This window comes from Coregonus lavaretus, assembly GCF_964263955.1.
Source record: "Coregonus lavaretus genome assembly, contig: HAP1_SCAFFOLD_577, whole genome shotgun sequence".
Lineage (NCBI taxonomy): Eukaryota > Metazoa > Chordata > Actinopteri > Salmoniformes > Salmonidae > Coregonus > Coregonus lavaretus.
In genome coordinates this window covers 26,068-45,707 of record NW_028157899.1, presented here as the reverse complement: position 1 = coordinate 45,707, position 19,640 = coordinate 26,068, and the positions used below count along the sequence as shown (strand labels likewise).

At 46.5% G+C, this 19,640-nt stretch overlaps 1 protein-coding gene across 1 annotated transcript in view; it reads right to left on the bottom strand.

Annotated features, from left to right (window-relative positions):
* LOC311124656 (mitogen-activated protein kinase kinase kinase 3-like) overlaps nucleotides 1–13,142 on the bottom strand; it is a gene marked incomplete at its 5' end in the record, with an annotated part of 55,950 nt that extends 42,808 nt beyond the window's left edge. Inside the window, 3 exons of the mRNA XM_084198765.1 lie at nucleotides 2,579–2,746; nucleotides 12,013–12,084; nucleotides 13,078–13,142. Coding sequence (XP_084054891.1) covers nucleotides 2,579–2,746; nucleotides 12,013–12,084; nucleotides 13,078–13,142 — 305 coding nt within the window. The remainder of the gene's footprint in view (nucleotides 1–2,578; nucleotides 2,747–12,012; nucleotides 12,085–13,077) is intronic.
* Between the last annotated feature and the right edge of the window lie 6,498 nt (nucleotides 13,143–19,640).

Here is a 19,640-nt window from a genome sequence, read left to right as displayed (position 1 = left end):
CAGCAACCTACCAGTAACCCTGGTCCTGACGACACAGCAACCTACCGGTAACACTGGTCCCTACGACACAGCAACCTACCGGTAACCCTGGTCCCTACGACATAGCAACCTACCGGTAACCCTGGTCCCTGATGACACAGCAACCTACCGGTAACCCTGGTCCCTGATGACACAGCAATCTACTGGTAACCCTGGTTCCTACGACACAGCAACCTACCGGTAACCCTGGTCCTGATGACACAGCAACCTACCGGTAACCCTGGTCCCTGACGACACAGCAACCTACCGGTAACCCTGGTCCCTACGACACAGCAACCTACCGGTAACCCTGGTCCCTGATGACACAGCAACCTACCGGTAACCCTGGTCCCTGATGACACAGCAACCTACCGGTAACCCTGGTCCCTACGACACAGCAACCTACCGGTAACCCTGGTCCCTACGACACAGCAACCTACCGGTAACCCTGGTCCCTACGACACAGCAATCTACTGGTAACCCTGGTCCCTACGACATAGCAACCTACCGGTAACCCTGGTCCTGATGACACAGCAACCTACCGGTAACCCTGGTCCTGATGACACAGCAACCTACCGGTAACCCTGGTCCCTACGACACAGCAATCTACTGGTAACCCTGGTTCCTACGACACAGCAACCTACTGGTAACCCTGGTCCTGATGACACAGCAACCTACCGGTAACCCTGGTCCCTACGACACAGCAACATTCCGGTAACCCTGGTCCCTACGACATAGCAACCTACCGGTAACCCTGGTCCCTACGACACAGCAACCTACCGGTAACCCTGGTCCTGATGACACAGCAACCTACCGGTAACCCTGGTCCCTACGACACAGCAACCTACCGGTAACCCTGGTCCCTACGACATAGCAACCTACCGGTAACCCTGGTCCCTACGACACAGCAACCTACCGGTAACCCTGGACCCTACGACACAGCAACCTACCGGTAACCCTGGTCCCTACGACACAGCAACCTACCGGTAACCCTGGTCCCTACGACACAGCAACCTACCGGTAACCCTGGTCCTGACGACACAGCAACCTACCGGTAACCCTGGTCCCTACGACACAGCAACCTACCGGTAACCCTGGTCCCTACAACACAGCAACCTGCCGGTAACCCTGGTCCCTACGACACAGCAACCTACCGGTAACCCTGGTCCTGATGACACAGCAACCTACCGGTAACCCTGGTCCTGATGACACAGCAACCTACCGGTAACCCTGGTCCTGATGACACAGCAACCTACCGGTAACCCTGGTCCTGATGACACAGCAACCTACCGGTAACCCTGGTCCTGACGACACAGCAACCTACCGGTAACCCTGGTCCCTACGACACAGCAACCTACCGGTAACCCTGGTCCCTACGACATAGCAACCTACCGGTAACCCTGGTCCCTACGACACAGCAACCTACCGGTAACCCTGGTCCCTACGACACAGCAACTTACCGGTAACCCTGGTCCCTATGACACAGCAATCTACCGGTAACCCTGGTCCCTACTACACAGCAACCTACCGGTAACCCTGGTCCCTACGACACAGCAACCTACTGGTAACCCTGGTCCCTACGACACAGCAACCTACCGGTAACCCTGGTCCTGATGACACAGCAACCTACCGGTAACCCTGGTCCCTACGACACAGCAACCTACCGGTAACCCTGGTCCTGATGACACAGCAACCTACTGGTAACCCTGGTCCCTACGACACAGCAACCTACCGGTAACCCTGGTCCTGATGACACAGCAACCTACCGGTAACCCTGGTCCCTACGACACAGCAACCTACCGGTAACCCTGGTCCCTACGACACAGCAACCTACCGGTAACCCTGGTCCCTACGACACAGCAACCTACCGGTAACACTGGTCCCTACGACACAGCAACCTACTGGTAACCCTGGTCCCTACGACACAGCAACCTACCGGTAACCCTGGTCCCTACGACATAGCAACCTACCGGTAACCCTGGTCCCTACGACACAGCAACCTACCGGTAACCCTGGTCCCTACGACATAGCAACCTACCGGTAACCCTGGTCCTGATGACACAGCAACCTACCGGTAACCCTGGTCCCTGATGACGCAGCAACCTACCGGTAACCCTGGTCCCTACGACATAGCAACCTACCGGTAACCCTGGTCCTGATGACACAGCAACCTACCGGTAACCCTGGTCCCTACGACACAGCAACCTACCGGTAACCCTGGTCCCTACGACACAGCAACCTACCGGTAACCCTGGTCCTGAAATGAACCCACAATCTATCTGCAATATTATAGCTGATCTACCCCCAAAAAAGTAATAATATATGCATTTTTTAAATAACCCTGGTCCCTATGACACAGCAACCAAGCTTCCCAGCAGTAGGGGGCAGTAGACTCCAATGTTCTGCTAGAATGATCTATTCTCTGCCTTTTCCTCTCCAGTCAGTCTTCTGTTCAGAAAGAATGACACATCCACACCAGAGCTCTGATTCACCCCACTTAGGGGGGTCATTAGCAGTAGTCTTTACCAAACGCCGGTCTTCAGCGGGGGACTTTACTCACATGCGGCTGCTTCTCTGTGGGGGCAGCTCTTCTCTGTGGCTCGGCCCAGTGTTCTGAGGTCGCTGTACTGCAGCGTGCTGTCTCCGTTGTAGCTCCGCGTCCGACTGGACGGAACCAGCTGGAACAGGTTCTCCTGAGGCATGAAGCTCCGAGGGAACGTCCTGCGACCTGGACACGAACTCGCACCAAAAGAGCATACATGTTAATTCTATGCACAAACTCAATGTACTGTGCTCATAAATACTGTTCGAATAAACTATTTACATTTCAAATCAAATCTTATTTGTCACATGCTTCGTAAACAGGTGTGGACTAACAGTGAAATGCTTACGTACGGAGCCTTCCCAACAACACAGAGAGAAAGAAAATAACTGAAAAGGAAAACATGAAATAATAGATACACAATGATAACTCGGCTGTATACATGGGGTAGCTGTACTTAGTCGATGTGCAGGGGTACGAGGTAATTAAGGTAGGTATGTACATATAACTAGGAATAAAGTGACAGAGTACTTTTTTTTTGTTGGTACATTTTAGTCATTTATCAGACGCTCTTATCCAGAGCGACTTACAGGAGCAATTAGGGTTAAGTGCCTTGCTCAAGGGCACATAGGCATATTTTTCACCTAGTCTGCTCGGGGATTCAAACCAGCAACCTTTTGGTTACTGGCTCAACACTCTTAACCGCTAGTCTATCTGCCGCCCTAGTAAACAGTAGCAGCAGCGTATGTGATGAGTCAAAGAAGTGTCAATGCAGATGGTCTGGGTAGCTATTTGGTTAACTACTTAGCAGTCCTATGGCTTGGGGGTAGAAGCTGTTCAGGGTCCTGTTGGTTCCATACTTGGTGTCTCGGTACAGCTTGCTGTGTAGTAGCAGAGAGAACAGTCTATGACTTGGGTGGCTGGAGTCTTTGACAATTTTTAGGGACTTCCTCTGACACCGCCTGGTATAGAGGTCCTGGATGGCAGGGAGCTTTGCCACAGTGATGTGTTGGGCCGTCCGCACTGCCCTCTGTAGCGCCTTGCGGTTGGATGCCAAGCAGTTTCCATACTTAAGTGGTGATGCAGCCAGTCAAGATTCTCTCAATGGTGCAACTGTATAACTTCTTGAGGATCTGAGGGCCCATGCCAAATATTTTCAGCATCCTGAGGGGGAAGAGGCGTTGTCGTGCCCTCTTCATGACTGTGTTGGTGCGTTTGGACCATGATTGATCATTAGTGATGTGGACACAGAGGAACTTGAAGCTCTCGACCAGCTCCACTACAACCCTGTTGATGCGAATGGGGACATGCTCGGCCCTCTGTTTCCTGTAGTCCACGGTCAGCTCCTTTGTCTTGCTCACGCTGAAGGAGAGGTTGTTGTCCTGGCACCACACTGCCAGGTCTCTGACCTCCTCCCTATAGGCTGTCTCATCGTTGTCGGTGATCAGGCCTACCACCGTCGTGTTGTCGGGAAACTTAATGATGGTGTTGGAGTCGTGCCTGGCCACGCAGTCGTGGGTGAACAGGGAGTACAGGAGGGGACTAAGTATGCACCCCCGAGGGGCCCCCGTGTTGAGGATCAGCGTGGCGGAAGTGTTGCTTACCCTTACCACCTGGCGTAAGGAAGTCCAGGATCCAATTGCAGAGGGAGGTGTTCAGTCTAGGGTCCTTAGATTAGTGATGAGCTTGGAGGACACTACAGTCTTGAACGCTGAGCTGTATTCAATGAAAAGCATTCTTATGTAGGTGTTGCTTTTCTCCAAGTGGGAAAGGGCAGTGTGGAGTGAGATTGCGTCATCTGTGGATCTGTTGGGGCGGTATGCACATTGGATTGGGTCCAGGGTGTCTGGGATGATGGTGTTGATGTGAGCGATGACCAGATGGCTCCAGATGTGAGGTTACCTTGGCTACGGGGCAATAGTCATTTAGGCACGTTACCTTGGCGTTCTTAGGCGCAGGAACTGGTGGTCTGCTTGAAACATGTCACTTCTGGTCAAAGGTTTTAGAACACCTACTCATTCAAGGGTCTTTCTTTATTTTTACTATTTTCTACATTGTAGAATAATACTGAAGACATCAAAACTATTAAATAACACATATGGAATCATGTAGTAACCAAAAAAGTGTTAAACAAATCAATATATATTTTAGATTTGAGATTCTTCAAAGTAGCCACCCTTTGCCTTGATAACAGCTTTGCACACTCTTGGCATTCTGTCAACCAGCTTCACCTGGAATGCTTTTCCAACAGTCTTGAAGGAGTTCCCACATATGCTGAGCACTTGTTGGCTGCTTTTCCTTCACTCTGAAGTCCGACTCATCCCAAACCATCTCAATTTGGTTGAGGTCGGGGGATTGTGGAGGCCAGGTCATCTGATGCAGCACTCCATCACTCTCCTTCTTGGTCAAATAGCCCTTACACAGCCTGGAGGTGTTTTGGTTCATTGTCCTGTTGAAAAACAAGTGACAGTCCCACTAAGCCCAAAACAGATGGGGTGGTGTATCGCTGCAGAATGCTGTGGTAGCCATGCTGGTTAAGTGTGCCTTGAATTCTAAATAAGTCACAGACAGTGTCACCAGCAAAGCACTCCCACACCATCACACCTCCTCCTCCATGCTTCACGGTGGGAACCACACATGCAGAGATCATCCATTCACCTTCTCTGCGTCTCACAAAGACACAGAGGTTGGAACCAATAATCTCCAATTTGGACTCCAGACCAAAGGACACATTTCCACCGGTCTAATGTCAATTGCTTGTGTTTCTTGGCCCAAGCAAGTCTCTTCTTCTTATTGGTGTCCTTTAGTAGTGGTTTCTTTGCAGCAATTCGACCATGAAGGCCTGATTCACACAGTCTCCTCTGAACAGTTGATGTTGAGATGTGTCTGTGACTTGAACTCTGTGAAGCATTTCTTTGGGCTGCAATTTCTGAGGCTGGTATTTCTAATGAACTTATCCTCTGCAGCAGAGGTAACTCTGGGTCTTCCATTCCTGTGGTGGTCCTCATGAGAGCCAGTTTCATCATAGCGCTTGATGTGTCTGTTACTTGAACTCTGTGAAGCATTTACAGTTGAAGTCGGAAGTTTACATACACTTAGGTTGGAGTCATTAAAACTCGTTTTTCAACCACTCCACACATTTCTTGTTAACAAACTATAGTTTTGGCAAGTCGGTTAGGACATCTACTTTGTGCATGACACAAGTAATTTTTCCAACAATTGTTTACAGACAGATTATTTCACTTATAATTCACTGTATCACAATTCCAGTGGGTCAGAAGTTTACATACACTAAGTTGACTGTGCCTTTAAACAGCTTGGAAAATTCCAGAAAATGATGTCATGGCTTTAGAAGCTTTTGATAGGCTAATTGACATCATTTGAGTCAATTGGAGGTGTACCTGTGGATGTATTTCAAGGCCTACCTTCAAACTCAGTGCCTCTTTGCTTGACATCATGGGAAAATCCAAAGAGATCAGCCAAGACCTCAGAAAACAAATTGTAGACCACAAGTCTGGTTCATCCTTGGGAGCAATTTCCAAACGCCTGAAGGTACCACGTTCATCTGTACAAACAATAGTACGCAAGTATAAACACCATGGGACCATGCAGCCGTCATACCGCTCAGGAAGGAGACACATTCTGTCTCCTAGAGATGAACGTACTTTGGTGCGAAAAGTGCAAATCAATCCCAGAACAACAGCAAAGGACCTTGTGAAGATGCTGGAGGAAACAGGTACAAAAGTATCTATATCCACAGTAAAACGAGTCCTATATCAACATAACCTGAAAGGCCGCTCAGCAAGGAAGAAGCCACTGCTCCAAAACCGCCATAAAAAAGCCAGACTACGGTTTGCAACTGCACATGGGGACAAAGATCGTACTTTTTGGAGAAATGTCCTCTGGTCTGATGAAACAAAAATAGAACTGTTTGGCCATAATACCATCGTTATGTTTGGAGGAAAAAGGGGGAACTTGCAAGCCGAAGAACACCATCCCAACCGTGAAGCACGGGGGTGGTAGCATCATGCTGTGGGGGTGCTTTGCTGCAGGAGGGACTGGTGCACTTCACAAAATAGATGGCATCATGAGGAAGGAAAATTATGTGGATATATTGAAGCAAAATCTCAAGACATCAGTCAGGAAGTTAAAGCTTGGTCGCAAATGGGTCTTCCAAATGGACAATGACCCCAAGCATACTTCCAAAGTTGTGGCAAAATGGCTTAAGGACAAGAAAGTCAAGGTACTGGAGTGGCCATCACAAAGCCCTGACCTCAATCCTATAGAAAATTTGTGGGCAGAACTGAAAAAGCGTGTGCGAGCAAGGAGGCCTACAAACCTGACTCAGTTACACCAGCTCTGTCAGAAGGAATGGGCCAAAATTCACCCAACTTATTGTGGGAAGCTTGTGGAAGGCTACTCGAAACATTTGACCTAAGTTAAACAATTTAAAGGCAATGCTACCAAATACTAATTGAGTGTATGTAAACTTCTGACCCACTGGGAATGTGATGAAAGAAATAAAAGCTGAAATAAATCATTCTCTCTACTATTATTCTGACATTTTACATTCTTAAAATAAAGTGGTGATCCTAACTGACCTAAGACAGATCATTTTTACTAGGATTAAATGTCAGGAATTGTGAAACACTGAGTTTAAATGTATTTGGCTAAGGCGTATGTAAACCTCCGACTTCAACTATATTTGGGCTGCAATTTCTGAGGCTGGTAACAAAGAGTTCAATCTTGGTTTCATCAGACCAGAGAATCTTGTTTCTCATGGTCTGAGAGTCCTTTAGGTTCCTTTTGGCAAACTACAAGTGGGCTGTCATGTGGCCTTTACTGAGGAGTGGCTTCCGTCTGGCCACTCTACCATAAAGGCCTGATTGGTGGAGTGCTGCAGAGATGGTTGTCCTTCTGGAAGGTTCTCCCATTTCCAAAGAGGAACTCTGGAGCGCTGTCAGAGTGACCATCAGGTTCTTGGTCACCTCCCTGACCAAGGCCCTTCTCCCCCGATTGCTCAGTTTGGCCGTGCAGCCAGCATTAGGAAGAGTCTTGGTGGTTCCAAACTTATTCCATTTAAGAATGATGGAGGCCACTGTGTTCTTGGGGACCTTCAGTGTTGCAGAAATGTTTTGGTACCCTTCCCCAGATCTGTGCCTCGACACAATCCTGTCTCTACGGACAATTCCTTCGACCTCATGGCTTGGTTTTTGCTCTGAAATGCACTGTCAACTGTGGAACCTTATATAGATAGGTGTGTGCCTTTCCGAATCATGTCCAATCATTTGAATTTACCACAGATGGACTCCAATCAAGTTGTAGAAACATCTCAAGGATGATCAATCTTCAGAAAAGTGTCTGTCCATTCCTTGCCATCTCCGTCAGGAAGACGTGCCTCAATGAGGTCAGAGGCCGTTTACTAAAGTTCTGTTTCAGACCGACACCTCCATGTCATCCTCTCCTGCAAGACACTTTCTCCTCCAAGTCCATTCAATTCTCCATTCAAATCAAATCAAATCAATTTATATTGGTCACATACACATATTTAGCAGATGTTATTGCGGGTGTAGCGAAATGCTTGTGTTTCTAGCTCAAACAGTGCAATAATATCAAACAATTCAAAACAATACACACAAATCTAAAAGTAAAAGAATGGAATTAAGAAATATATAAATATTAATACGAGCAATGTCGGAGTGGCATTGACAAAAATACAGTAGAATAGAATACAGTATATACATATGAGATGAGTAAAGCAGTATGTAAACATTATTAAAGTGACTAGTGTTCCATTATTAAAGTGGCCAGTGATTCCATGTCTATGTATATAGGGCAGCAGCCTCTAAGGTGCAGGGTTGAGTAACCGGGTGGTAGCCGGCTAGTGATGGATATTTAACAGTCTGATGGCCTTGAGATAGAAGCTGTTTTTCAGTCTCTTGGTCCCAGCTTTGATGCACCTGTACTGTCCTCGCCTTCTGGATGATAGCGGGGTGAACAGGCAGTGGCTCGGGTGGTTGATGTCCTTGATGATCTTTTTGGCCTTCCTGTGACATCGGGTGCTGTATGTGTCTTGGAGGGCGGGTAGTTTGCCCCCGGTAATGCGTTCGGCGGACCGCACCACCCTCTGGAGAGCCCTGCAGTTGCGGGCGGTACAGTTGCTGTACCAGGCGGTGATACAGCCCGACAGGATGCTCTCAATTGTGCATCTGTAAAAGTTTGTGAGGGTTTTAGATGCCAAGCCACATTTCTTCAGCCTCCTGAGGTTGAAGAGGCACTGTTGCGCCTTCTTCACCACACTGTCTGTGTGGGTGGACCATTTCACATCATTAGTGATGTGTACGCCAAGGAACTTGAAGCTTTCCACCTTCTCCCCTGCGGTCCCGTCGATGTGGATAGGGGGGTGCACCCTCTTCTGTTTCCTGAAGTCCACGATCAGCTCCTTTGTTTTGTTGACGTTGAGGGAGAGGTAATTTTCCTGGCACCACACTCCCAGAGCCCTCACCTCCTCCCTGTAGGCGGTCTCGTCATTGTTGGTAATCAAGCCTACTACTGTTGTGTCATCTGTAATTTTGATGATTGAGTTGGAGGCGTGCTTGGCTACGCAGTCATGGGTGAACAGGGAGTACAGGAGGGGGCTGAGCACGCACCCTTGTAGGGCCCCTGTGTTGAGGATCAGCGTAGTGGAGGTGTTGTTTCCTACCTTCACCACCTGGGGGGCGGCCCGTCACAAAGTCCAGGACCCAGTTGCACAGGGCGGGGTTCAGACCCAGGGCCCTGAGCTCAGTCCCCTCCTGTATTCCCTGTTCACCCATGACTGCATGGCCAGGCATGACTCCAACACCATCATTAAGTTTGCCGACGACACATCAGTGGTAGGCCTGATCACCGACAACGATGAGACAGCCTATAAGGAGGAGGTCAGAGACCTGGACATGTGGTGCCAGGATAACAACCTCTCCCTCAACGTGATCAAGACAAAGGAGATGATTGTGGACTACAGGAAAAAAAAGAGGACTGAGCACGCCCCCATTCTCATCGACGGGGCTGTAGTGGAACAGGTTGAGAGCTTCAAGTTCCTTGGTGTCCACATCACCAACGAACTATCATGGTCCAAACACACCAAGACAGTTGTGAAGAGGGCATGACAAAGCCTATTCCCCCTCAGGAGACTGAAAATATTTGGCATGGGTCCTCAGATCCTCAAAACGTTCTACAGCTGCACCATCGAGAGCATCCTGACTGGTTGCATCACCGCCTGGTATGGCAACTGCTCGGCCTCCGACCGCAAGGCACTACAGAGGGTAGTGCGTACAGCCCAGTACATCACTGGGGCCGAGCTCTCTGCCATCCAGGACCTCTATACCAGGCGGTGTCAAAGGAAGACCCTAAAAATGTTCGAAGACTCCAGCCACCCTAGTCATAGACTGTTCTCTCTGCTACCGCACGGCAAGTGGTACCTGAGCGCCAAGTCTAGGTCCAAAAGGATTCTTAACAGCTTCTACCCCCAAGCCATAAGACTCCTGAACAGCTAATCATGGCTACCCGGACTATTTGCATTGTCCCCCCCCACCCACTTTTACGCTGCTGCTACTCTGTTAATTATTTATGCATAGTCACTTTAACTCTACCTACATGTACATATTACCTCAATTACCTCGACTAGCAGGTGCTCCCGCACATTGACTCTGTACCAGTCCCCCTGTATATAGCCTCCCTACTGTTATTTCCCATTGACTCTGTACCGGTACCCCCTGTATATAGCCTCTCTACTGTTATTTCCCATTGACTCGGTACCGGTACCCCCTGTATATAGCCTCCCTACTGTTATTTCCCATTGACTCGGTACCGGTACCCCCTGTATATAGCCTCCCTACTGTTATTTCCCATTGACTCTGTACCGGTACCCCCTGTATATAGCCTCCCTACTGTTATTTCCCATTGACTCTGTACCGGTACCCCCTGTATATAGCCTCCCTACTGTTATTTCCCATTGACTCTGTACCGGTACCCCCTGTATATAGCCTCCCTACTGTTATTTCACGTTGACTCTGTACCGGTACCCCCTGTATATAGCCTCCCTACTGTTATTTCCCGTTGACTCTGTACCGGTACCCCCTGTATATAGCCTCCCTACTGTTATTTCACATTGACTCTGTACCGGTACCCCCTGTATATAGCCTCTCTACTGTATATAGCCTCTCTACTGTATATAGTCTCTCTCTCTCTCTCTCTCTCTCTCTCTCTCTCTCTCTCTCTCTCTCTCTCTCTCTCTCTCTCTCTCTCTCTCTCTCTCTCTCTCTCTCTCTGCTCTCTCTCAATTCAGTTCAATAGACTTTATTGACATGTCAAGTAAAATTACTTACATTGTCAAAGTATAGATATAACAAAAATGGTGGGACCAACAGCAATAATAATAGTAGTAGTGGAAATGGGATTACCATTAACAGCAACTACAACAACAATATTAATGAGAATAACAATACATTAAAGCAATAGTAGTCGACCAGTCTCAACATGACTGAGAAGACACATTACATGGTATGAAAGCCAAAACAAAACAGGAGGACACATATTTGCCTGCCAAAATTGCACATTTTGGCTTTTCACCCAATAAATATTGGATTTTTATTTATTTTATAGTTTCAAATTCTTTGTACTGAATGATAATTTTGGGAAAGAAAGATTCTCTTAGGTCTGAGTATTTCTCTCTCTCTCTCTCTCTCTCTCTCTCTCTCTCTCTCTCTCTCTCTCTCTCTCTCTCTCTCTCTCTCTCTCTCTCTCTCTCTCTCTCGCTCTCTCCTTCCCCTCCCTGCTCTCTCCTTCCCCTCCCTGCTCTCTCTCTCTCTCCTTCCTCTCCCTGCGCTCTCTCTCGCTCTCCTTCCCCTCCCTGCTCTCTCTCTCGCTCTCCTTCCTCTCCCTGCGCTCTCTCTCTCTCTCTCTCTCTCCTTCCTCTCCCTGCGCTCTCTCTCTCTCCTTCCCCTCCCTGCTCTCTCTCTCTCCTTCCCCTCCCTGCTCTCTCTCTCTCCTTCCCCTCCCTGCTCTCTCTCTCTCCTTCCCCTACATTATATAAAGCATGCAGGTATTCTCTCTCTCTCTCTCTCTCTCTCTCCTTCCCCTACATTATATAAAGCATGCAGGTATTCTCTCTCTCTCTCTCTCTCCTTCCCCTCCCTGCTCTCTCCTTCCCCTACATTATATAAAGCATGCAGGTATTCTCTCTCTCCCTCTCTCTCTCTTTCCCCTGTTGTTATCCAGCTCCCAGAGACATACATAGGAAATATAAATGAGTGGAGTAAAGGTTAGCCTGCTCATTTCTCTTCCCTATGGGAGTGGTTGGGTGCCTGGTGGAGTCTCCTTCCCTATGGGAGTGGTTGGGTGCCTGGTGGAGTCTCCTATCAGTGTTATCAGTAGGGTGATAGTGCAGCATTGTTCAGGAGAAGCCCTCTTACCATCACTGTAGTCTTTACTACCATTGGACAAGTGGAACTGTCGGGGGAAAGTCCCTCCTTTACTGTTGCGCCCTGCAGGGGGACAAGAGACACACATAGTCAGTCAGTCAGGTAGAGGGGAGACAGGGGGAGGTAGAGGGGAGACCGGGGGAGGTAGAGGGGAGACAGGGGGAGGTAGAGGGGAGACCGGGGGAGGTAGAGGGGAGACAGGGAGAGGTAGAGGGGAGACAGGGGGAGGTAGAGGGGAGACAGGGGGAGGTAGAGGGGAGACAGGGGGAGGTAGAGGGGAGACCGGGGGAGGTAGAGGGGAGACAGGGGGAGGTAGAGGGGAGACAGGGAGAGGTAGAGGGGAGACAGGGGGAGGTAGAGGGGAGAAAGGGGGGAGGTAGAGGGGAGACAGGGGGAGGTAGAGGGGAGACAGGGGGAGGTAGAGGGGAGACAGGGGGGGAGGTAGAGGGGAGACTGGGGGAGGTAGAGGGGAGACAGGGGGAGGTAGAGGGGGAGGTAGAGGGGAGACAGGGGGAGGTAGAGGGGAGACAGGGAGAGGTAGAGGGGAGACAGGGAGAGGTAGAGGGGAGACAGGGGGAGGTAGAGGGGAGACTGGGGGAGGTAGAGGGGGAGGTAGAGGGGAGACAGGGGGAGGTAGAGGGGAGACAGGGGGAGGTAGAGGGGAGACTGGGGGAGGTAGAGGGGAGACCGGGGGAGGTAGAGGGGAGACAGGGGGAGGTAGAGGGGAGACAGGGGGAGGTAGAGGGGGAGGTAGAGGGGAGACAGGGGGAGGTAGAGGGGAGACAGGGGGAGGTAGAGGAGAGACACGTAGACCTTGTTAGTTTGTAGTCCTAAAAAGTTAGAATTAGCCATGTAGATTATCCTAAACCTGTGTTTCCCACAGACCTTATTTTTGGCGTTTATCCCCCCCAAGAAACATACTATTTCCCCCCAAAAAAACTATTTTCCAAAAATAACAGCACACATTGTTTCAGAGACATTTACAACATAAAACACAAAGCACTACAGTTAGAAAACATCAGTTTACACATTGAGCAGGCAGGAATGAACCCATACCTTTGTATCCTTCATAGATGAGATTCAGGTAGTTCTTGTCTTGGTTGTTCTGGGAGAAAGGAGGGCTGAGAAAGCGAGATAAATAAATTAGTTGGGGTGTTTTAGTGTGCAGTAAGTCCCTGTTCTCTATCCTGAGCCTAGCTCATGTACCTGTCTGGCCTGTATACACCCACAGCCCTGGACCACAGAACACTTCAACTGGACCACTAGAACACCTAACACTTCAACTGGACCACTAGAACACCTAACACTTCAACTGGACCACTAGAACACCTAACACTAGAATCCTAGAACACTGCAACTGGACCACTAGAACACCTAACACTAGAATACTAGAACACTACAACTGGACCACTAGAACACCTAACACTAGAATACTAGAACACTACAACTGGACCACTAGAACACCTAACAATAGAACACTACAACTGGACCACTAGAAAACCTAACACTAGAATACTAGAACACTACAACTGGACCACTAGAACACCTAACACTAGAATACTAGAACACTACAACTGGACCACTAGAACACCTAACACTAGAATACTAGAACACTACAACTGGACCACTAGAACACCTAACACTAGAATACTAGAACACTACAACTGGACCACTAGAACACCTAACACTAGAACACTACAACTGGACCACTAGAAAACCTAACACTAGAACACTACAACTGGACCACTAAAACACCTAACACTAGAATACTAGAACACTACAACTGGACCACTAGAACACCTAACACTAGAACACTACAACTGGACCACTAGAAAACCTAACACTAGAACACTACAACTGGACCACTAGAACACCTAACACTAGAATACTAGAACACTACAACTGGACCACTAGAACACCTAACACTAGAACACTACAACTGGACCACTAGAACACCTAACACTAGAACACTACAACTGGACCACTAGAACACCTAACACTAGAATACTAGAACACTACAACTGGACCACTAGAACACCTAACACTAGAACACTACAACTGGACCACTAGAACACCTAACACTAGAACACTACAACTGGACCACTAGAACACCTAACACTAGAATACTAGAACACTACAACTGGACCACTAGAACACCTAACACTAGAACACTACAACTGGACCACTAGAACACCTAACACTAGAACACTAGAACACTACAACTGGACCACTAGAACACCTAACACTAGAATACTACAACTGGACCACTAGAACACCTAACACTAGAATACTAGAACACTACAACTGGACCACTAGAACACCTAACACTAGAATACTAGAACACTACAACTGGACCACTAGAACACCTAACACTAGAATAATAGAACACTACAACTGGACCACTAGAACACCTAACACTAGAACACTACAACTGGACCACTAGAACACCTAACACTAGAACACTACAACTGGACCACTAGAACACCTAACACTAGAACACTACAACTGGACAACTAGAACACCTAACACTAGAATACTAGAACACTACAACTGGACCACTAGAACACCTAACACTAGAATACTAAAACACTACAACTGGACCACTAGACCACCTAACACTAGAATACTAGAACACTACAACTGGACCACTAGAACACCTAACACTAGAATACTACAACTGGACCACTAGAACACCTAACACTAGAATACTACAACTGGACCACTAGAACACCTAACACTAGAATACTAGAACACTTCAACTGGACCACTAGAACACCTAACACTAGAATACTACAACTGGACCACTAGAACACCTAACACTAGAATACTACAACTGGACCACTAGAACACCTAACACTAGAATACTAGAACACTATAACTGGACCACTAGAACACCTAACACTAGAATACTAGAACACTACAACTGGACCACTAGAACACCTAACACTAGAATACTAGAACACTACAACTGGACCACTAGAACACCTAACACTAGAATACTAGAACACTACAACTGGACCACTAGAACACCTAACACTAGAATACTAGAACACTACAACTGGACCACTAGAACACCTAACACTAGAATACTACAACTGGACCACTAGAACACCTAACACTAGAACACTACAACTGGACCACTAGAAAACCTAAACCTAGAATACTAGAACACTACAACTGGACCACTAGAACACCTAACACTAGAATACTAGAACACTACAACTGGACCACTAGAACACTACAACTGGACCACTAGAACACCTAACACTAGAATACTAGAACACTACAACTGGACCACTAGAACACCTAACACTAGAATACTACAACTGGACAACTAGAACACCTAACACTAGAATACTAGAACACTACAACTGGACCACTAGAACACCTAACACAAGAATACTAGAACACTACAACTGGACCACTAGAACACTACAACTGGACCACTAGAACACCTAACACTAGAATACTAGAACACTACAACTGGACCACTAGAACACCTAACACTAGAATACTACAACTGGACCACTAGAACACCTAACACTAGAATACTAGAACACTATAACTGGACCACTAGAACACCTAACACTAGAATACTAGAACACTACAACTGGACCACTAGAACACCTAACACTAGAATACTCGAACACTACAACTGGACCACTAGAACACCTAACACTGGAATACTAGAACACTACAACTGGACCACTAGAACACCTAACACTAGAATACTAGAACACTACAACTGGACCACTAGAACACCTAACACTAGAATACTAGAACACTACAACTGGACCACTAGAACACCTAACACTAGAATACTACAACTGGACCACTAGAACACCTAACACTAGAACACTACAAATGGACCACTAGAACACCTAACACTAGAACACTACAACTGGACCACTAGAACACCTAACACTAGAACACTACAACTGGACCACTAGAACACCTAACACTAGAATACTAGAACACTACAACTGGACCACTAGAACACCTAACACTAGAACACTACAACTGGACCACTAGAACACCTAACACTAGAATACTAGAACACTACAACTGGACCACTAGAACACCTAACACTAGAACACTACAACTGGACCACTAGAACACCTAACACTAGAATACTAGAACACTACAACTGGACCACTAGAACACCTAACACTAGAACACTACAACTGGACCACTAGAACACCTAACACTAGAACACTACAACTGGACCACTAGAACACCTAACACTAGAATACTAGAACACTACAACTGGACCACTAGAACACCTAACACTAGAACACTACAACTGGACCACTAGAACACCTAACACTAGAATACTAGAACACTACAACTGGACCACTAGAACACCTAACACTAGAACACTACAACTGGACCACTAGAACACCTAACACTAGAACACTACAACTGGACCACTAGAACACTACAACTGGACCACTAGAACACCTAACACTAGAATACTAGAACACTACAACTGGACCACTAGAACACCTAACACTAGAACACTACAACTGGACCACTAGAAAACCTAACACTAGAATAATAGAACACTACAACTGGACCACTAGAACACCTAACACTAGAATACTAGAACACTACAACTGGACCACTAGAACACTACAACTGGACCACTAGAACACCTAACACTAGAATACTAGAACACTACAACTGGACCACTAGAACACCTAACACTAGAATACTAGAACACTACAACTGGACCACTAGAACACTACAACTGGACCACTAGAACACTACAACTGGACCACTAGAACACCTAACACTAGAATACTAGAACACTACAACTGGACCACTAGAACACTACAACTGGACCACTAGAACACTACAACTGGACCACTAGAACACCTAACACTAGAACACTAGAACACTACAACTGGACCACTAGAACACCTAACACTAAAACACTACAACTGGACCACTAGAACACCTAACACTAGAATACTAGAACACTACAACTGGACCACTAGAACACCTAACACTAGAATAGTAGAACACTACAACTGGACCACTAGAACACCTAACACTAGAACACTACAACTGGACCACTAGAACACCTAACACTAGAATACTAGAACACTACAACTGGACCACTAGAACACCTAACACTAGAACACTACAACTGGACCACTAGAACACCTAACACTAGAATACTAGAACACTACAACTGGACCACTAGAACACCTAACACTAGAACACTACAACTGGACCACTAGAACACCTAACACTAGAACACTACAACTGGACCACTAGAACACTACAACTGGACCACTAGAACACCTAACACTAGAATACTAGAACACTACAACTGGACCACTAGAACACCTAACACTAGAACACTACAACTGGACCACTAGAAAACCTAACACTAGAATACTAGAACACTACAACTGGACCACTAGAACACCTAACACTAGAATACTAGAACACTACAACTGGACCACTAGAACACTACAACTGGACCACTAGAACACCTAACACTAGAATACTAGAACACTACAACTGGACCACTAGAACACTACAACTGGACCACTAGAACACCTAACACTAGAATACTAGAACACTACAACTGGACCACTAGAACACCTAACACTAGAATACTAGAACACTACAACTGGACCACTAGAACACTACAACTGGACCACTAGAACACTACAACTGGACCACTAGAACACCTAACACTAGAATACTAGAACACTACAACTGGACCACTAGAACACTACAACTGGACCACTAGAACACTACAACTGGACCACTAGAACACCTAACACTAGAACACTAGAACACTACAACTGGACCACTAGAACACCTAACACTAAAACACTACAACTGGACCACTAGAACACCTAACACTAGAATACTAGAACACTACAACTGGACAACTAGAACACCTAACACTAGAACACTAGAACACTACAACTGGACCACTAGAACACCTAACACTAGAACACTACAACTGGACAACTAGAACACCTAACACTAGAATACTAGAACACTACAACTGGACCACTAGAACACCTAACACTAGAATACTACAACTGGACCACTAGAACACCTAACACTAGAACACTTCAACTGGACCACTAGAACACCTAACACTAGAACACTACAACTGGACCACTAGAACACCTAACACTAGAACACTACAACTGGACCACTAGAACACCTAACACTAGAATACTAGAACACTACAACTGGACCACTAGAACACCTAACACTAAAACACTACAACTGGACCACTAGAACACCTAACACTAGAATACTAGAACACTACAACTGGACAACTAGAACACCTAACACTAGAATACTAGAACACTACAACTGGACCACTAGAACACCTAACACTAGAACACTACAACTGGACAACTAGAACACCTAACACTAGAATACTAGAACACTACAACTGGACCACTAGAACACCTAACACTAAAACACTACAACTGGACAACTAGAACACCTAACACTAGAATACTAGAACACTACAACTGGACCACTAGAACACCTAACACTAGAATACTACAACTGGACCACTAGAACACCTAACACTAGAACACTTCAACTGGACCACTAGAACACCTAACACTAGAACACTACAACTGGACCACTAGAACACCTAACACTAGAACACTACAACTGGACAACTAGAACACCTAACACTAGAATACTAGAACACTACAACTGGACAACTAGAACATCTAACACTAGAATACTAGAACACTACAACTGGACCACTAGAACACCTAACACTAGAACACTACAACTGGACCACTAGAACACCTAACACTAGAATACTACAACACTACAACTGGACCACTAGAACACCTAACACTAGAACACTACAACTGGACCACTAGAAAACCTAACACTAGAATACTAGAACACTACAACTGGACCACTAGAACACCTAACACTAGAATACTAGAACACTACAACTGGACCACTAGAACACCTAACACTAGAACACTAGAACACTACAACTGGACCACTAGAACACCTAACACTAGAATACTAGAACACTACAACTGGACCACTAGAACACCTAACACTAGAACACTACAACTGGACCACTAGAACACCTAACACTAGAATACTAGAACACTACAACTGGACCACTAGAACACCTAACACTAGAATACTAGAACACTACAACTGGACCACTAGAACACTACAACTGGACCACTAGAACACTACAACTGGACCACTAGAACACCCAACACTAGAATACTAGAACACTACAACTGGACCACTAGAACACTACAACTGGACCACTAGAACACTACAACTGGACCACTAGAACACCTAACACTAGAACACTAGAACACTACAACTGGACCACTAGAACACCTAACACTAGAATACTAGAACACTACAACTGGACCACTAGAACACCTAACACTAGAACACTAGAACACTACAACTGGACCACTAGAACACCTAACACTAGAATACTAGAACACTACAACTGGACCACTAGAACACCTAACACTAGAACACTACAACTGGACCACTAGAACACCTAACACTAGAATACTAGAACACTACAACTGGACCACTAGAACACCTAACACTAGAATACTAGAACACTACAA